This window comes from Trematomus bernacchii, unplaced genomic scaffold, assembly GCF_902827165.1.
Source record: "Trematomus bernacchii unplaced genomic scaffold, fTreBer1.1, whole genome shotgun sequence".
Taxonomy (NCBI): Eukaryota; Metazoa; Chordata; class Actinopteri; order Perciformes; family Nototheniidae; genus Trematomus; species Trematomus bernacchii.
The window spans coordinates 19357352-19379215 of NW_022987714.1; the positions used below are offsets into that span (position 1 = coordinate 19357352).

At 40.1% G+C, this 21864-nt stretch overlaps 1 protein-coding gene across 1 annotated transcript; it reads right to left on the reverse strand.

Annotated features, from left to right (window-relative positions):
• Positions 1 to 210: 210 nt before the first annotated feature.
• Positions 211 to 20804, reverse strand: zgc:158868 (uncharacterized protein LOC791147 homolog). Its single transcript, XM_034141840.1, has 7 exons — positions 20607 to 20804; positions 19991 to 20045; positions 18838 to 19034; positions 17745 to 17796; positions 17490 to 17608; positions 653 to 763; positions 211 to 455 (listed from the first exon to the last, which is right to left on the reverse strand). The coding sequence occupies exons 1-7, from the start codon at positions 20787 to 20789 to the stop codon at positions 342 to 344; spliced, it is 831 nt and encodes a 276-aa protein (XP_033997731.1). The 5' UTR covers positions 20790 to 20804; the 3' UTR covers positions 211 to 341.
• Positions 20805 to 21864: the final 1060 nt, after the last annotated feature.

Sequence of the window (21864 nt, forward strand, 5' to 3'; positions counted from 1 at the left end):
AAGGGGAATGCAGCTTGCACTGGGCTTACTGAATGTGTTATACCTTCAACTAGCAATACGTGTTGTATGTTTGTGTACTCTTAGTGTGCATGAATCAACAGCTACCTACAACTCATGTGTCGGAAATATTTTGGATGTTTTCTTACGGGAATGGAATCAGATCTCAGTGCTCAGGGAAGCTGGTGTGACTGGAACAGATATAAAGTCTACTACGCTTATTCTTCAGTTTTATTAAGTTCAGTTGACTTTATTTCTGACAGGTAATAGTACACAGGCCTATAAGATACAGGTTGATTTCAGATGTGACTCCATCTTTTATACGGTGGTTGTCATGGTGACTGCTACCAGGGGATTTTGTTGCCCTCCCAGTCCAGGAGCATCCCAGAGTGTTTGTTGCTGAGTGTTGTCATGATACTGAGCATCCCCCCCACACTGTCCTGGGGGGTCAGAGGAGCCTGGGGGAGACGAGACAAACAATCACAAGAAAAAAGAAAGTGAGTAGAATTCACGGGACACAGCTGCTCGTCTATAGGGTGGGGGCCTCAGCGGGGAACTACCGGGGGCCACTGGCACCCCTTCTCCACTGAAACCAGTTCTGCTGCATGAATTCAGAAGGTGGTCTGAACTACCCTGTCACTCCCCCTTAGCTCACCTCTTCCCCCCCCATCGCCGTGCGCACCCATCCGGGGTGGACCGCCGTCACCAGGATGTTGTGTCTCCTGAAATCCTCAGCTAGACAGCGAGTCAGCATGTTCAGCGCGGCCTGGTGAAACACAGCAGGAGAGCAGGGGGTTATATTGATTTCTAAAGCAAGATGGATACCTGTTTATGAAACTATCCACAAACATTAAAGGTCTCCTATCATGCAAAATGCTCTTTATTATGTCTTTAATACATAAATGTGTGTCCCCGGTGTCTCAGGGAACTCACCAAGTGTCAGAAAACAAAACCCTCTCTCTTTTCCTCCGTACCCAAATCTCTAAAAACGGGGGTACAACGGAGCTGATCCAGATTTGCTGCCGATATGACGTATATCAGAAAGTTGCTATCAGAAAGAATGCGCAACGTTTTGGAAGTAATATCGTCTTTGTTTACATTAGCATGCTAACACTCAGAGCTAACCTGTACTGGAGAGAGTATGTGTGAAGAAGCAGGAAATAAAAAGGTACTGTCCTTGTGGTAAACCCGCAAGAGCCTTTGAGCTCCATACTGTTTCAGAAATAATCCTTGATGTGTGTTAGAGCCAGTATTTTGATTTTATAAGAAAGGCCACCTACATCTGTAGTCAACACACTATAAAAGACTACAAATCCCACAGCGCCTCCTCTAAAGTGACAGTGATGGGCAACCTGCTAGAAAGACGCCGTTGAGGAACAGTTTTTAACCGTTAAACTACCCTTTAAGTTCTGAAGTTATATAAGCCTTATCAAGAAGAAAGAATACCTAAGTTGTTTGTTATTTTATTTGAGTTTTGCTTATTTGTTTTGAATATTTTAAAGGCCTCTTTTCTTTGTTGCACATGTAAAGGTTTGTTATTTTATTTTTGAGCAAACACATGGCTTAATACCATCCAAACCATCGGAGGCCAAGCAACTCTTTAAACTGTAAGTAACACAAATATAAAGGAAGAAAACGAGTTCAAACATGTCTATTTAAGGCGTCTAGAGGCTGGATAGATAAACAAGGAAGGAAGCCACGACCATGTGGTTTGGAACATAATATGGCGCTTCATTACGGCAGCATTTAGCTGAGAATCTCTGAGCAGGCCTAATCATGGGGTATCAGGCATGGCTAGAATGGGTGATCTCTTTGGTATTTTGAGCAACACACTTTTTTGAGACCTATAATATATGCCTAAAAACAGTATAATAGGAGACCTTTAAATGGAAGCAGATACAATTATTTGTAATGACTGAATGTCAAATGTAATATTCATGTTACCCAATCACAGTCAAATCCGCTGAGCTCAGACAGAAGAGGTAACTGCAGCTTTTTAAAACCATCCTTATTTTTAATTAAATCACGTCTATTAATTACTCTGCAGGGTACAGACTACAGATATCCTCTGGATCCTCTGTGTTTTGAATCATTCTCTCTTATTAACCCTTAAGAGTCCCTTTAAAAAAAAAATGCCACCTTCACAAAAACTGCTATAAAAATATGATATATTAATATTATATTATTTCCCCTTTAAAAGAGTCAATCTTTTAAAACTACTCCAGCCTGACATACACACATGAAATATGAATTATATTTTGGGGATTTTATCCCTTTAAATGCCAGTTTGTTGAAAAAACTCCACAGTTTTTTGATTGAAAAAAACTTGAATGATTTTCAAAAAACACATTTCAAGGAATATTTGATTATTGTTATTATTAGGTCCCTAGATTGGTCAATGATTGGCAGCAACATTAATTTGAATGCATTGTTTGTTTTTTTGCAGTGTCAGATTTAAACAAAAACTCACACTCATGTTCCTAAGGCCAGAAAATGCCACCCTCACAAAAACTGCCATAAAATTATAATATTCCTATTTTTTCCCACTTTAAAAGAGTAAATCTTTTAAAACTACTCCAGCCTGACTAAAATGAATAATACAAGATCATCTTGAACCAGAAAAACATTTATTTTACAAAGATGAACATTGAATGAACACTGTGTGTCTGGCTGTGAGAGTTCAGCTCAGGTCGAGCAGGGGCTGCAAATGGACAGACTGTGGTCCTTGCATATGAATTTCCCACATTTGCAGCAGGTGCTGCAAACTCTTCTGTCCATGCAAAAGTGGCACTGCCTCCTGCTCTTCCGTTCACTGATGAGAGGGGCCTGCAGCAGCACCCTGCAGATCTGACACCATTGTTGCAGCGGCTGATGAGCGGGGAAGGCGCCCTCTCTTCTTGATGTGTGGGGTCACCAGCATTTCTCCCACCTCTTCAATGAAGAGCCTCCTCCTGTACGGTTTCTGCTGCTGCCAGGATGGCTCGATTGATGTCCACAGGACGTAGGCGTTGTAATGGGAAATGTCAACCAGGTTGTGGAAGAGGGCAAGTGCCTGGAGCAAATTAGGGGGAAGCTCAGGCTTGTTTCGGCGAATTGTGCCAACCAGGGCCAGTTGTCTCCTGAGCAGCTCCTCAGCCAGGGCGAAGGACGTGAACAAATTGTCACAGGTAATGATGTGTCCCTGGAGCCCCTCTGTCATCTCCAGGACCACCCTCATCCCCTGGTTGACTTCAGGATGACTGCCAGCTGCTTTGCCTGTATACACCTGCAGTCTCCAGGCGTAGGATGATTTTACATCACAGTTTGCCCAAATCTTTATACCGTATTTGGCCGGCTTTTTTGGCATGTACTGCTTGACGCTGCACCTGCCTCTGAATGGGACGAGCTGTTCATCCACGCAGACGTCGCTGAATGGGCTGAACAGCATCGGCAGGCGGTGCGTCCACATATCCCAGACTTTGCGGAAGGCAGCCAGCTTGTCATCACGGCGCCGCGGTCGGGATAGCTTGTCGTCGAACCGCAGTGTTCGGCTGATTTGGTGAAACCTCTTGTGGGACATCGTGGCTCGGAAAATGCTCCGCCCCGATTTCTCACTCCAGAGGCTGAGGGTCGATTCATTTTTTGACCTGTAAACACCGGCCAAAATGAGCAGCCCCACGTAAGCCTGCAGTTCCTCTGTGTCCACTCTGCAATTGACCGTCTCCCATGCAGGTTTGTCATGGACACAATATGCTTCAGGATGTCATCCGTCAGCAGCAGTGCAAAGCTGGATGCCGGGTCACTGATTCGGGCGACAGCATAGTGTGTTGGTCCCGGGATCAAACTTCTGGCTGCTGGGACGTAGCGGAGCGTTTCAGTGTTTGTGGGAGACCAAAACACTTTACCATTTTTTGAAGTCCATCCTGCAGCTGCTTCCTCTAACTCCCTGTTATATCAATCTTGGACCTAGTCATAGTAACTAGGTATGTTATTAAGTTACAGTTTCCATAGAATCGTCTCTTTGCTAATTATTACGTTAAGTGAGCTGACGCCAAGCTCAGAGGAAATGCAAAGAGGCTACATTTAGATATAATACAGTTAAGTGTTAGTTAATGGAAGAAATGTATGTGCGTTCATGTGCAGACTTATATATAGTTTGTTAATTCGATAATTCATATCCTGCAAGACTCCGAAAGAAGTCATGAGATGATGACCTTTCGACATCTGGAATATGTCCAAGTTTGGGAGAACTGACAATGTGTGTGCGTTAAACATGATTAGCCTCTTAAACACGGCGGTCCCCCCATTGGACCCCTCCCACCTTTTTGTTTTCGAGATAATGTCTCAGGGCTTCTTAACATTTATGAAACTATTAATGTGTAGCACCAGATTAACGGGAAGAATCTCAGCTAACTGAAGATATGAACCATTTTTACCAAAACAAAACACAAGTCTCATAAGAAGGGTCTAAATGACCCCTGAGCGAAAAAATTATAATGCACTGCGGCACACAATTCAAGATAAAGATACCCTTATTACTTATCGTAGCTGCACCTACAATATAGCCTATTAAAGCTGAGACTCCACTGATTATTTAGGTATAGTATCATCACTGAGCGATCCGAACTTGCGACAGGGGAAGCAAACACAGACATCACAACACGTACCTTTACGGAGCTTTTACGGCAGATCGTCTCACCGTAGCTGTCAATTAGGTCAAAAAACGTGTTCAATGGCATTAAAACGAAAAAAAAATGTCTACAACTGTTGATCCATAGGTTGATAATGTACCTGTACCTTTTAAAACATTATTTATAATCCATAATTCCATTTTTTATGTAAAGATCGGAGCGGAAAAGTTAGCTGCTAATGGTAGCCACCAGAGTGTATGCAGCTTCCGGTTTTGGTAACGCGTCACTCTCACTCCTTATTTGTTAACGTTTTGGTGTGTATATAACTTTCCCTCGATTCCATTGGCTCTAGCGGTTATAAAGAGATTTCATTCATCAAAATCGACCAAGGGGGGCCAGAGATAGGTCAAATCCACCCAAATGACCCCAGAAGTGGGGGTTTTTGGCTAAATCTCTCTAAAAAGGTTAAATTTCACTTGTTTTGCATCAATCTTGATACAGGGTACTTGTTATATGTTGTACTTTGGATTCCTAAAGCTTTTAGTCTACTAACCCATCATCCAAGGGTAGTTTTCACTATAAGTAAAAAATTATTTTTGGACGGACACTATAATTTACAGTTTTTTACTATGTAAAATCTGAATTTTCTTTAAAATAAAAAACATCTATATTGATTCTGAAAAACCTGAAAAACAGGCTCAGGGCTTAAGAGGTTAAGGAACATGTTCGTGTGTCATTTAGGAAACGTATATTTGCCCTGTGTTTTCTTGTGTTCGGGGGAGCATTTCTGCAATTGGTTGCTGTTGAAGCAAGGTAATGTTTCCCCATTGTTGTTTGGTGGTGCACAACTAAATAATAATGATTAATCTCAACTATTCCTGTGTTTTGTGTTTTATTGATTCCTCTCTGTTTCATTCTTTCCTGTTGTGAGTACTGGATCGCCACAACATTTTGGAGGTTCTACCGAGATTGCCGATGCTGGAGGTTGCTGTGTTCCTTCTCTGGGGGTCTCAACTCCCTTGGCCAGGGAGCCCTGAGACGGCTGTGGTAAAATCTCGAGGAATTGAGAAACCAGACTTGAGACTTCCACAGAAGAAATACCGACTCACAGTAAGCAAAACGTATTTGGAATGAAATGACTTTTGAAGTTGTATTGGTTAAAAGGAAAATGCAGAGGAGTGGATTTGAGATATTTGCACGGTTATGGTTGAGATCTGTTGATTGTTTGTTTGTTGATTGTTTGTTTTGTTTGTTGGTTTGTTTTATGTTTATACTGGAGAGATCACTGTATTCTGCTCGTAGTCTGCCTGAGAAGCTAAGGGTTTGACTGAGGGGATATGATCTTTGCTAGCCGTAAGGACATGTTATGCTGGAGGAATCACTGTATTTGCTCGTAGTCTTGAATTCTGCCTGAGAAGATCCTGATGATTTGTCTTAAGGTCCAGAGATTTATTGGCTGAGGAATACAAATTTGCTTTGCGAGCCAAGTGCACAAAAACAGAGTGGAGGGTCATGCCTGTTCCGGTCCGTTCGGTAATTAAGAGATTAATAAGCCCGATCTGAGTCGAGGGGGTTAAAAATATAAAAAGCTCTGCTCGCGACTCTGTGAATTCACTAAATACAAAAGTGGAGGAAACCATGTTTTGTCAGGCCGTAATGAGTTAGAGACTCAGTATAAAGCGCTAAATGTTTTGGCATACCATAGTTTGTTGTTTTAATTTCTTATTGGTCAAAGAAGCTGCAGTTTGAAATATGTCCCCCCCCCTTCTCCTGAAAAGGCTGAGAGTTCCAGCCGGAGTGTGTCTGTCTTTGTCTGTGAAAGTATCTCCCCCCTTCTCCCCATTCTGTAAAAGAGGAGATGCTCTAATGCCGCGTTTCCACTACACGGCCTCGCTCGGCCCCGCTCGGTATGGCTGGGCCTCGTTAGGACTGGCTCACTTTATGGCGCATTTCCATTACAGTTTAGGAACTGGGGCAGTATCTATAGTAACGCAGTGTAGGCGGAGCCGTGACGTGATCTTCAGAGGACCCCAGAAAAACAACACAGCCGTTAGCTGTTAGCACTCAGAGCTCACAGCTCCTCATATATGTTCAGAAACTAGACAAAAGTTAAACAAGTACAAACCACAGACTGCCTGTGTCATGGTGAATACAGTCGCTGCTTTATTTATGTCTGTATAGGCCGTTGTTGTGAGTGTGGATGGTTGGAGCATATACTGCGTCTTAGCCAATCTCCATTTAGAAAACACGCATTTTAAAAGGTTTTTCGCCTGCCGTCTGTCTGCAGACTTGACAAAGCATTAATTCATGGTTTTTACTAACCGGTATCAGTATGTTGTTACTTCGGCATCATTTTGAAACGTGTATTACAATTAAATCACGGTCAAATATGTCCATCTTGTTGTAGTTGTTGCCCCCTTGCCAGCGACGCTCTCTCTAGTTTAGCATACTCAGCCCGACTCAGCCTCGTTGTCTCTGGCCCTGGACCCACGATTTTATGAGGCCAGAAAAACTGTGAATTAGGACCCGCCGGCCGGTACTAGGCCAAGTGGAAACGCAACCAAAGACGGGCCGCTGACGTCACAGCCCTCTTAAACCGGGCTGCGGGCTGTAGTGGAAACGCGCCATAATTGTAGGCTGTGAGAGCAGCAGCCCGGAGTGTGTCTGCTTGTTCTTTTCTCTGATGCCTGAAAGAAGGCTGCTGAGTGTTGAGTTTAAAACAAGGAGTGAAAGATCAACGAGTGATCTGAAGTTGGAGTGAATACATTGAAAATGAATAGATCAATGTGTGATTTGAAGTAGTAGATATATTGAAATAAATAAGAAACAATGATTTGTTGCTATTTAAACATAGTCTTTGAGAACTGATTGTTACCATTGCATTGCATTGTGAATTTCATGGTATTTGTCATTTGACTAAGAATTGTACTTAATTATATTTCAAAGGAACTTAATTACATACAGTAACGTTAAGGCAAAGTAAAAAGAGGTTTACTGAGTTTATGAAGTACATTAAGGTAAAGGTTTTATTCAAATTAAATATAATAGTGGATTTTTCCACCTAGTACAAGACATAGAAAGAGGAGAATTGTTAAACATGAAATAACAAACTTACTGTAAGAAATATATATTGTAATGTTATTTAGGAGTTGTATTTATCATACAATAGTGACTCTCATTTGATGGTTGTTTAAAGTAGATAGGAAACTGAAAATGCAAACGATTCACCACAATTGTATTTTTAAGTTTATGAAGAAAGAGTAGTAAGTAATAAGCAGGAGGTTTTTATAAGTTTGTCAGTCAGAAGGAATCTTTTAATGTTTAAGCATGACAGAGGTGCTGTACGATGCTTGCTCAAGCCCTCTCACACTGTTGGATAACATAAGAGGTCAAGTGTGATTGATGAGAGAAGCTTGTGGACAGGAGCAGCTGCAGGGCACAGTGAGGAAAGAGAGAGACAGGAGAATTAAGATGTTTTGAAGAGTCTAGAGAGAGTAAATGTTATATAAAGTTAACTACTATTCTGGAAATGGTTTACTGTTTTATGAGTAACATAAAATATAAAATATATTTATATTACTGGATATAAGAACAACATGCTTATCTAGGTTAACAGAAAATTGCTATTAACCAGTTTCAGCTGCAACTATCCTATCTTTGTTCTAAAGAGAACATACGTTGCATTTACAATTAATGTTAAGAAAGTTCACAATTGATATCACTAAAGACCGTTTTGGATTAATGGATTGTTCTTTAGGGCCCAGACATATTTGTTCTTGGAATATATGGCGTGTCTGTCATAAACATTCGTGCTTAGATGGAATAAAGTGTTGAGATGTTCTCAAGAGTTTTGACAATGCTTTTTTTGTTTTTATTTAAACAATTAAGTGATGAGGAAAGACAACCGTTCCGTGATGATTTCTTTAGGTTTTAGCTTTAGTAATGAAGATTACATTTTGTGAGGAAACCACCAATAATTCCTTTAAGTGTTCCAAAAATATATTCATTAACTGTAATCAGATTACTTGGGGTTTCAAATATAGCGCGGATTGAATACAGTTACTTGATGTTTTGTATTATTACAACCCAACCATGCTTGTAACACAACTTAGATAAACAATTTGAAAAAGAATAAAATAAGCAAGAAGATAAAAGATGAATCTATAGTGGTTAAAGGAGGGTTTCCTTGTTTTGCTCATTGACTTAGAACTGAAGTAAAGGAGAATAGTGTTTCTCATAGTTTTAAAGATAAATCATCAGTTTGTATGGACTTTGATGTTGAAATGGTGGAGAATGAATACCTTTTTGGTTTCGAATTTAAGAAGATTTTAAAGATGATGTTTATGTTCTTTTCCTGACTAGAATTTTAAAAGCAGGACGTCAACTAGACAAAAGAGATTTTACAATGTAGTTGTACTACTTTTGGTGAAGTAAAGAATCTGGGTAAACTACCACCATTAGTTTGTTTTAACATTCACATGTTTCAGCATTCCTGACCATATAGACACTCAGCCATTTTATTTTATAACCCGTTGGGGGAGAGATTTAAATTGAGTGTTTCTCTAGTAGCTAATTGGCTGTGATTACAGCAACATTGGATAGTTGTGCGCCACCTTTGGGTTGTACTCTGAATCAGTGTGTTGGTGAAATGTTGCTCACTACAGAAACAGAAGAAGTGTGCAAAGAACGCATCTCTGAGGAGGTTTTGACATTTTGCTTGTGATGGACATGAACCCTTGTTGTCAAGGCAACAGTGGTGTGAAGAGGAACTGCAATTTTTGGGGATTTCTACTGTCCAGAGGACAACGTGTGTCTGCTGATTGGACCACATTGATCCAAGAGTTTCCTTCCCCCCAGATGCCAGAGAGAGTTTCCTTGAGCCCACTGACCAGGGCCGTTTCTAGCTTTTTGGGGACCCTGCCACTGACTACAGCTGCAGAGGACAACAAATCACTGACTGTTCTCATTATGACAAGATCTTGAGACAGGCTTGTCTCAGACTGTTCAGACCCTGAAGAAATGATGCAATGATTTTACAGCATAACTGTGCAAGAGTTTTCCAGAGGGTGGTGTAGAACATTATGCTTAGTGTTTAAGAAGAGAGGCTGCTTGTTTAACGATGGTCTAGAATACTGAAAAGATGAATACTATTAATATCCTTTATTTTAGCATACTAGACATCTGATTATTATATCACACAGAATCATCTTGAAATATAAACTAGCTATGGGTAAAACGTGTGGTTGTTATACCATTGTTATAATGAACTGAAAGTAAATAGGGAAATAGTGTCTGGTTAAAGATGAACTGATTTGATATCCTAGAGAGGGTTAGTTATATTGTGAATACTTCACAAAGTATTTACTAATGTATTTTGAAGAATAAATAACAAAAAACACGAGTCCAGTTTTGTTTTTTAGAATTAAATTGTCTATTACAAAAAAAACTGTTCACCTTAGGTCTAGCTTTAGACTTTGATAGTAAAGGAGTATTTAGGTTTATTTTTTAAATATGTTGGCTATTCACTAGATAGAGATTTATTGAGGACATTTCTGAAGATTGAATATTTGTTCCATTTCTAATATTCCTATTTAAAACGTAATTTTAGAGTAACGAAGGCTGATGCTGAACTTGGAAAAATGTGTTAGTGGTTTGCATGTCGTAAACAAAGAGGCTTTGTTTGTTCAATCACCAGTTAAATGTGATACAGTAATACTGATCTACTTCAGTACCTGGTACTGTAAAATGGTTTGGTATGATTGATTTGGCTAACACTTTGTTTAACATACTGATGTAACATTATGAGATATGTTCACTTCTAAGGGTAAACAAATGAATAAAAAGGACTATTATTATCATTATTATTAATTAATTGAAATATTAATTAAAAAGGCCGATGTCTGCAGGTTCACTTAGGGATGCCTTGCAAGAACATTTATCAGGCTTTGTGTTTCCTAGGGGCAGTACATTAATGAAGTTTATTGATCATTTGTTTGTTTAACATCTGAAGGAAATTGTGCTGCGAACACGGGAAAAACTTTGTTGCATTGTTTGACATCAACACAATGATGTCACTGATTAAAAACTCCAGCTGGTAGAATATCAAAGTACACTACTATAGGACATGAGATCTCGAGACTGACTTAGACTTTGCAAAGACTGAATGAATGTGAATTGATTTGTCAATTCCTGACTGTTACAGTAACACTGACCCACCGACAGAGTGATTTTATTTTGGGATGTACACAATGGTTTTGGCAATGGATTTCTGACTATGCCATATTAGTTGAACCATTGTGAGACATGACGCATGAACTTTGTCTGACTATGCATGATCCCTGCATGACTTGATGACTATGTAACTTGATATTTAACATTGTTGATTCTTTTTGACAGGAGAAAGTTTTCCTGATGATGAGTCATAGGACTTTGAAATAACAATGTATGTGAAGATGGGTACTCTGAAGTATCTTACTTGGGGAAACATGGTCTCTATGGTTTGGAGGACAATGTTTCCAGGAGGGGTATAATGGGTTTATTGTTCAATTTAGTAATTGTATTGTCACGTGAATTTTTTAACCCTCACATGATCCAGAGGGCAAATGAAACAACTTTTTGCCTAAACAACTTTTTTCCTACATGGTTAAGCTCCTGATTGGGTTCTGCTAAAGATAGGTATGATTAAATGTATTGTTCGAAGTTGAGATCTGATTGGTTTCAGCACCGTGGCTGAACAATTTTGCAGAATATGTTTGTTGTGTGCTTAGGAAATTGTGGGTAAGTAAAAACACAACACAAACAACATTTCATGGTTTCAAGAAGTTTACAAATTATAGGTAAGACTCTAAGGCCTAGTGGTTGACTGTGTAGGCTGTTAACCCAGAATGCAAGTGCTATTTTCTACCCAGGTCAAAGCTGTCTTTCCCTTGCAATCTGAAGGAGGGAAAATGGATCATTCTGAGGCAGATGTTTAAGGAGCTGCGTCTGGAGGCAAACTGGAGTGTCAATGAAGGCAGCTGGATGACTCCCTTCAGTTCCAGCTATTCTTCCACTGCTATTGTCTTATAGGTTTGGGTCAACACGAAGAACAAAACCCAAAACTTCTGAGATGATTTACAGCCAAGTATATTAGTAATCTCAAACTCCAGAGAAGAAGATCTACCGTTAAACTGTTCTTTTAAAGAAGTCTCAGTTTTCTGACTACAATTCCGTCCAATTCAAATGGTAATGATGTTGCTTCAGATGTCATCAAGGGATTTTGCTATGAGATGGGACATCACAGCATGAAGGCTAAGATAGATATTCCATCTAAAGGCTACGCATGGAGATCGGAACGTGCACCACCTGAAGAAGTGTTCACTGGACAATATAACAGAAGCAGAAAGAGTGGACGCCAGTTACATCTTGCTATAAGTGTTTTGGAAGATTTTTTATTATGTATAATCAAGTATTAAATTGAATGTTACTTTGTTATTAGGTTATGTATGTAAGTTTGTTAAACTTGAATGGGACAAATTGATTTTTTTCCTCTTAAGCATACTGAGGTTTTTAATGATTTTCCATTTAAGTAAGAGTAGATTAGCGCAAATTGTCTTTTCTTCCACTTTTTGTGTTATAATCAAAAAGGTGTTTTTTTGGCTATTTGTGAGTAGGACAGGTAACCCTGTGACTTCTGCCTTGAATAAAATGATTATTCATTGATAAATATTTTTCAGAAAGTCATTTTGGACTTTCCAGGGCGGATCTCAAAAGGTTATTTGTAAGAGTATTTATTGGATGATCTGGAAACTTAAATTAATAAAAGGAGGGAATGTTATATCAATCTTGGACCTAGTCATAGTAACTAGGTATGTTATTAAGTTACAGTTTCCATAGAATCGTCTCTTTGCTAATTATTACGTTAAGTGAGCTGACGCCAAGCTCAGAGGAAATGCAAAGAGGCTACATTTAGATATAATACAGTTAAGTGTTAGTTAATGGAAGAAATGTATGTGCGTTCATGTGCAGACTTATATATAGTTTGTTAATTGGATAATTCATATCCTGCAAGACTCCGAAAGAAGTCATGAGATGATGACCTTTCGACATCTGGAACATGTCCAAGTTTGGGAGAACTGACAATGTGTGTGCGTTAAACATGATTAGGGAACATGTTCGTGTGTCATTTAGGAAACGTATATTTGCCCTGTGTTTTCTTGTGTTCGGGGGAGCATTTCTGCGATTGGTTGCTGTTGAAGCAAGGTAATGTTTCCCCATTGTTGTTTGGTGGTGCACAACTAAATAATAATGATTAATCTCAACTATTCCTGTGTTTTGTGTTTTATTGATTCCTCTCTGTTTCATTCTTTCCTGTTGTGAGTACTGGATCGCCACAACACTCCCCTCCGCTCTCAGTTTCAGATGAGTCTGAGTTGGACTCTAGCTGGTCTGTTCCCACCTCTGAGGCATCCTCCGTGGACTCTGAGGCCTCTTCTGTGTCAGTCTCAGAGTCCACGGAGGAGGATGAGGAGCCATCCTCGCAATCAGAGTGCATGATGATGTCCAGAGCTTCCTGTGTGCTGTAATGCCTTGCCATCTCCAAAAAGACTACTCCTGCACTAATACTAAGGCCCCGGCTCCACGAGGACGAAAACGGGTTGAATCCGCATATTTCTCATGCGTATAGCCCTCTAAGCTCGACGACGCCGTAAGGGAAACGTAGAAACAGACCCCGCAAACGACAACGGGTCCAAAGGTGGATAGATCTGGGAACGGAGCGCTCTGGGGGGTCCAACGGGGCCGTGGAGTCGCCTATACGGTCATTCGTTTTCATAGCCCCGCCTCTCCCCCGCAGGGTTGCTATCGTGCTCCAGTCGCTACTGACCATGCTACAGTTCTTTGTGCAACATCTACAGGAGCTCCTCCTTGAATTCAGATTATTTATCTTTATCTCGATATGGACATAAACGCGAGTGAAGTCTAATCTGACAGGACGGAGACACGCAGCTCCTGCCGCTGTGATGCAGCGGGAGCAAAACACACACTTCAAGTCAGATCATCACCCTTAGCTATTTTAATTACCTCTCAAACTACCTAAACTAGTTATAAATATGTTCATTTTTACTGTCGGGTCACTCATTACAGGATCAGCTGCTGCATGAGACAGACACTGACACTGTCAGAAGAGAGGAAAAAGAGACAGGCTCTGTGTATTTGATGATTATATATCATTATATCGTCGTTATTCATTTGTTTTAAAGCTCAATAAATAACAATGAAGACCTTTGACCGGCACTTTTATAATTTTGTCCGGAAGATTTAAACTTTAACACACGCTGACCGGCGAAAAACTCTGCCCGGTTCTGTCGGCCCCCACCGCGGAGAATAAACAGAAGTGCAGCCATGACAACCATTCTTCTTCGCTGCTTTTGTGGAGGAAGTTGCTGCTTTTGTGGAGGAAGTTACAGCGCCACGTACAGGTTCGGCATATGTACTGCAGCTTTTCCAGCGTTTGGATGTAAACGGAGCCGTCTCGTGGAGCTTGACACAATCCGGTGTATATTGCGTGGGGACGGAAGGTTTTTTGCGGTTGCATTTGCGTTACTCCGATGCGTTTTGCCGTATTTGTCCTTGTGGAGCCGGGGCCTAATACTTCTAACCATAGCTGCAGTGCACCTGTATAAACAACCTGAGCGAGAACCACATTTTGTTTTGGTTCTCGCAACTCATTGTTTTTATTATTGAATTCGATTATTACGCATTATTTCTTCTAAGAGAAAAGTCTTTTGAAGTTGGACACACACACACGCACACACACACACGCACACACACACACAAACACGCACACACACAAACACGCACACACACACACACACACACACACACACACACACACAAAAAAAAGTGTGACATTTTGCTGCAGGCTTCAAAGGGTTAAAATTATCGCCATTTTGTAGACAAATGTAAAAATTGAAAATTGAAAGCTAGAAGTCCAAAATGAAATCTTAACATAAAGGAAATCAAGAGTTTATGATAAGATAAATGCGGGGTCAAAAAAAGCATTTTCAATGGTTTTCAATGGGGCATTTTTTGCCGCTAGGAACAAATGTGTCGGTTTTTGTGTTGTCACAGTTCTGCTTTCTCACTCACCTATTTTCTGCATTAACATTCCTTAGTCACCTGGTAGCCACACCCTGTCTCTCTCTCTCTCACTCTGTTACACCCATCAGCTCCATTAGTATATAGGCCCACTTCACTTTCACCTCAGTGCCAGATCGTACTTTGCAGCATGCCAGTCTTTCCCGCATTACCTTCCAGATTGCTCTCCCGGTTTCGACCCTGCCTGTCCCTGACCAGCCTGCCTCGCCTGTTTCCTGACCCTGCCTGTCCCTGACCAGCCTGCCTCGCCTGTTTCCTGACCCTGCCTGTACCCAGACTATTCTGCCTTACCTGCTCCCTGACCCGGTCTGTACCTGCGACTCCCGTCTTGCCTTCTCCTGGAACCCTCGCCTGTCCCCGACCAGCCCTTTGCCTACTATCTGCCTTTTCGTCTCCTACCAGTTTATTGCCTTAAATAAAGCTGGTTACCGACTATCCCTGGTTTCCTGTGTGTTGCATTTTGGTCCTCAGCTCGTTTGTGACATGTGTAGCTTAGCCATTTTAGGCTAATTTAAAAAACTGAGACTACAATTCAATATACAACTAAAAAAGAATATCCTCTGGCAAGTTTGAGCAATATTCATTCAACACAGCCAAAATGGCATGAACATGAAAACCCGAATGGCTGAAAAATGGCCCCAGGAACTCTTAAGGGTTAAGTGACTTTTTCTTAACAATAACTGGTATTTATGATAAGCCAAAACATTTGTCTTTGACTTGAATATTTTACTGAGGAGTATACTCAAATGATCACATTAAAATATAGGACTGCTTCATGCACAGCATTTACAATTTGGCACAGGCTTGAGTGACCATTTTCTGAGAAAGAGTCACATTTTGTCACTCATTGAAGCAGTTTTACTGGGTGATGTATGTTTACAGTTTAGAATGTACTCCTTCACTGCACAGCTCTTACATTTAGATGATATACTGCACACTTTATTTTTTTTCAGTGTAAATTACCAAATTATTATTGTACTTATTTAGTAGTCACTTACTTATTTAGACTTCGTTAAAAAAAAAAATGTTACATTTAAAATAGTTTGAAAATGTGTTTTTATAATTCTTTATTTGCTCTTTTCTTTTTTTACTTGATCTCTTTCTGTCTTTATGTACTATGCACCATTATACACCAAAGCAAACTCTCTGTATGTGTCAACCTACTTGGCGATAACCTGATTCTGATTGGCAGATTAGATCATAGAAAATATAATTGTACAGTATAAAACGTAAAACAGCATGTCTCAAGTCTTAATGGCTCTTCAATAAGGACCTGAATATTATTTTAGAACACACCTGCCAATCAAACATGTAGGCCTACCTGAATATATGATCAATGACTGCCCTCTATATGAGTGACTACACCTGTGCATACTTCACTGTGTGCCTCTCCTGCTACATGCTACTGTCAGAGAGATACAGCTGAACATCATCAGCATATTAATAACTGCTGGAATATGTGTGTAAATGAATGAGCCGGAGACATCTTCCTCACTGCATCAGGATTGTTCCACCACTACAGTCATGAAACAGCAAAAATACATTCTCAGACTAACTTCTTTGAACTTTACAGCTGTATTCAGGCTGAGGCAGACTGTGGGTATCCTGCCTAACAGGTGCAACAGAACTAACAGGAGAGTGACTAAAGCACAGAACACACCTGTGTGCATATCAATGACTGTCATGTGCTTCCCTCCACACCCAGAGCATGTGATCTTTACATACTTTCTACACTACTGAATTGTACGCATGGCAGGGGGTGCTAGCAATGAAGGCTAGAAAAGGCTAAGTCTTGGCAGAATTACTGGACCCTATACTGTTGTGCACGCTGCATCAATATTGCCAGTCCACGCCGCAAGCTCAAAGTATGCTAATTGTGAACTTCTGTCAAGGTGCCTCGGGCTACAGCTGGATCTACAGTATGAGCCGTTTATAACAAACGCATTCCAAACCTCAGTCACCACAGAGAGAGCCTCGGGCTACAGCTAGCAGCAGCTATGTGCTTCATGTTGCTCAGTAATGGCGGGTGGCTCTCTAGGATGGTGATTTCTACGATTTAGATTGTGGTTGTTTGTTTGCAATCGTCATAACTTTGTGTATGCATTTCATTTGTTCAATCTAAATTCATGTAATTAGTTGTGTTTCAGTCGTTTTATAATGCTTAACAAGTAGCTTCTTCTGTGGTGTTTGAAACCATTATAACAGTTAAATACTAGCCTTTCCTATCCGGAGCCTCACATGCTGCTTATTACACAGCATGATTACAAACTGGATATTGTAAGATGGTGACACAGAGGGAACTCAAATGTGTCCTTAATATAAGCTCTATGAGGAATACTTTTCAATATGAAGTGATACATTAATAGTCCCCAACAAATGAACTTCCTTTATTTGATCAAATCTACAGTGAACAGCTGTTTAAGGAAATTGACTGGCACAGGTATTTCGGGAGAGTAAGCCTTATCGTTCAATGCTGGAAATAAGTAAATGTATCGTGGGTGGCAAACATGCAATTGAATGAGAAAAAGGGACCTTAGTTGTGACTTTAATATTATCTTTATCTCTCTGGCCTCTGAAACTCGTGTATTACTGTATTATCCCGCCTTATGAAACCAAATGATAGAGCTCGGTCTTCTCCTAATATTTAATACAGACTTCAAAGGAACAAGTTGGGATGAAGTGCAATTATAATAATAATACTTTTTTTTATATCTAAAACTAAGATGAAGTATATGTAAACCGTACCTTGCTGGTCCTGTAAGGGTACATCTGTGCGATGGGGAATGTTTCTGGACATTTCTCTATGGACGAGATGAGCGTAGAGATGTTGACGACGGCCGACCTGCTGCAGGACATCTTATCACCTGAGACACAGAGAGACAAACACCTGAATCAGCACATATGAGTTCAACAATACGTTTATTATATTATGATAAATGTCAAACTTAACGTGTGTTTGTGTAGAAATCAAAGTATTTCAGGCTGTTTTCACTGCATTACCCTTCACAGTAGAGTCCATCTCTGCAGCCTTCTGGAGGAGCGGGAGCAGCATCTGAAAAGAGAGGAGTGTGTGTGTGTGAGGTGTGTGTGTGTGTGTGAGGTGTGTGTGTGTGTGTGTGTGTGTGTGTGTGTGTGTGTGTGTGTGTGTGTTTGTGTGTGTGTGTGTGTGTGTGTGTGTGTGTGAGGTGTGTGTGTGTGTGTGTGTGTGTGTGTGTGTGTGTGTGTGTGTGTGTGTGTGTGTGTGTGTGTGTGTGTGTGTGCGTGCGTGCGTGCGTGCGTGCGTGCGTGCGTGCGTGCGTGCGTGCGTGCGTGCGTGCGTGCGTGCGTGCGTGCGTGTGTGTGTGTGTGTGCAGGCGAAACAGGTTGGTTTGTAGTCTACAATGGAAGACATTCTTGTCTCTGCTTTTGTTTACTAGATGTTCATAGATACATGATGACGTCATCATCAGGGTGTGTAGCTTCTTCTACAATCAATCTTCTGGTCAGAGGTTGCAAACAATCAGAAGTGGAAGAAGTACTCCGATTAATTACTTAAGTGAAATAAGCAAAACTACAATGTCAAAATACTCAGCTAAAAGTATGCATTAGTAAAAGTCCTGCATTAAAAATTGTACTAAAATAAAAGTACAAAATATTAGCATCAACAACTACTTTAGGTACCAAAAGTAAAAGTACTCATTATACATTTAAGAACCACATATTTGAATTTGTATTATAATTATTGGTGCAATAATGTGTTAATCACTTCACTGTTGCACTAAATGAATACTTAAATTGTTTCATATTCAATCGGGTAACTTAACCTATTATAGTATATGATCATGAATTAGTCGATGTATATTTGATCATCTAAATCAGCAAAGAAGCTAGTTACTTATTCTGTGAAATAAATATACAACATTTGCCTACAAAATGTAGTGGAGTAAAAGTATAAAATAGTATAAAAGGAAAATACTCAAGTAAAGTACAAGTACCTAGATTTTGTACTGATGTACTGTAGTAAATGTACTTTCCAGCAGTGTAAACCCTGCAGTGGTTTCCTCCTCTCATCATGACCACACGCTCACATCTGTTCCCCAGAACACAGACCTACCTTCACGAGGAGAAACGGCCCGACCACATTTGTTTCGTACGCCTCCATCATGTCCTTCTTCCCGCAGGCAGAGAGGGGGGCGGGGATCTCGGGTCTGTTGATGGCAGCGTTGTTGATGAGGAGGTTCAGCCCCCCGGCCCCGATGCTCCTGCTCACTGTCTGGACCGCAGAGGAGATGCTGTCCACATCTGATACATCTGCTCCAACACACACACACACACACACACACACACACACACACACACACACACACACACACACACACACACACACACAATGTTTATTCACATTGTAACCCTGTGTCACTAAGTGTGGATTGTATCATTGTTTTTTCTAATTGTCTGAGTCTATTAGCTTGTATCTCTGCCGATGGACGTGCTTTTGTGTCTGTTGTGTGTCCCTGGTTTTGAATATAAGGACTTTTCATTGCTCTTGTTTGTCTTATTTTAATGCCGTCAGCCTGCCAGGGACTGATTAGCCTTTCCATGATGGGCTCAGGTTAATGAATGTGTGTCTCCTCCTAAATAAATACATGTAAAACAAATGTTCACACAAACATGACCCAAGCACATGAAGAGGCAGGTGAAACTGTCATCTTTATTTGTTATAGTTACAAAATACTATATTTATTTACATATTTTCGACATACTATGCTATGTCTTTTTTATACTGTGTGTGTACTATGGTTTTTTAATACATGCTGTACTATGAATATTTTTCTGATATTTATTGATATACAACACTATCAGTTTTACATGATATTTTCAATATACTTTGCTTCGTCTATTTTAGACACAAAGAATACATAGTATAGTACATCCAAAATATTTTTGTTGAAAATATGAAAAGAATTACATATTTTGGACATACTATAATAGGTTTTTTTTTTCTCATATTTTTGACATACAATAATGTTTCGGTTTTTTTCTAATTTCGCCATACTATTCTATTTTCTTAAGTATTCAACGATTTTTCAGATATTTTTTAACATAAGGTTCTATCACTTTTACATGATATTTTCAACAAACTATACTATAACTTTTTCAATTTTTGCCAAATTATATTACGTTATTTCCTGATATTTCAACATACAATATTTGTATATAAATGTTTTGGGGTATTTCACAGATACATGAGGACGTGTAGTGTTTACCTAGCTTGACCACAGTGATCTTCCCAGGACACTGAGTGGAGAGGTCTCTCAGGGCCTGCGGGGACAATGAGAGAAAGATACATGATGAGAACAGATAGAGACAGATATACTCCAAACACAACATGTACACATGGTCTCAACACAACAGACATTTACTTTTCTTTTGTCTTATAAAAATCTAATGCAAGGAATGTTGTTGACTGCCGTTTGATGAAACATTTTAAAGCACCACCCAATCACTGAGGGACGTCTCTGAAAGTTCCCTAATCCTTTCAATAAGCCCTGGACAATGAAGCTGTCCACGGGATGGTCACACCCATGAGTTTCGTCTCTTCACTCGTTCAGCAGCGGCATCTTCCAGATTCAAATTTGGTTCAGCCCTTAAAGTATAGTATAATAGCTTTTAGTTTGTTATATGAAGGTTAAAATGTATATCTAACACTTTGTTTAAAGCCCTCTCTAATTCATCATTTATTGAAAGGGTTACTTATTTATCAACAATCCCTTCAACCCAAGAGATAGATGATAATTAATAACAAATTATAAATAATCATTTAAAAAAATCTTGCTCATGTTACATGTGTTGCTCCAGATTTCTTTTCTGTGAGTGTCTCACCTGAGCCCCCGGCCCTTGGGGGTCCCGGCAGCAGGCGTAGATGTGACCCTCCACTCCGGGGGTCTCTCCCAGCTGTTTGACCAGCGCCAGCCCGATGCCTCGGTTGGCCCCCGTCACTAAAATGTTGCCTTTGAGTTTCTCTGACATGTTTCCTGATCCACAGCTCACACTGACACTAACCATGTGAGCTGTGTGGGTCATGAACCTGATGTAGGTGTGTTCAGGACTCACCCTTGTGTATACATATATGGACTTTGTCACCTGTTTTCTTATCAGCTAACCCAACTACACCTGTCTGACTGCTCAGATGTATTCCAACCAAAAGCTGCCAATGGGCAAACCGCAGATATGCCTCGACAATAGCTTGGTCTTTTGACAGTGCAGCAGGGGTTCCCAAAGTGGGGGTCGCGAGACCCCGAGTGGGTTTTTTTTACATCCATTTTTTTTATCCATTTTCTAAAAATTATTATCAATAATAACGTGTGCATAGACAGGGGCGATAGCCATCTGTATAATTTCCCCGCAGCGAGGCTCCCCCCGTTGACAATCCACTAGCGCAGTGTTTCTCAAACGTTTTCATACCAAGGACACTTAACCAATAAAAAGACACTCACGGACCATCTAACTCAACAAATATCCAAAAACAATAGGCCTGCTTACCACTCCAACAGTAGCTACATAACAGCCTAATAATGACAGCTTAACTTCTCTATATCGCCTCGTTCACACAATAAATCAACAATACAAATACAACTACAGATTATATAAACCTTTCGTTCAAATGTCATTTAAAATGCTCTCAGGTTTTACCCCTCTTATGAAATGTAGACTACATTTATTACGGAGTTTATGTCCGAGCCAACAGACTCACAGATCGTTGGCTACTGAGAGATATGCAAAATACATGTAGTACGACACAAACCTCCACTGTGGATTTTCAAAACAAAATACAGTAAAACTATGGTCGCAGCAGGCTCAAGTTGAACTCTCTGAGGCCGTTTTTACATATTTAATTAGCTCCTTTAATTCCTGTTAACCTGAGCAATGGTCTAAAAGAAATAGACCTGTTGTCTTACCTATTCGTTTTGTAACATCTGACCTGTACAATTTTCACTGTTCTAGTTGAACTTTTAGATGGTCAGAATATCTTGAACACTGTCAAAAAGCAACATAAATTCTCAGATTTTATGACCCTAAGTTTTGTAGTTTGAATAGCTAACTATATGAACAATGCAAAAAAGTAATTTAACCAAACTAT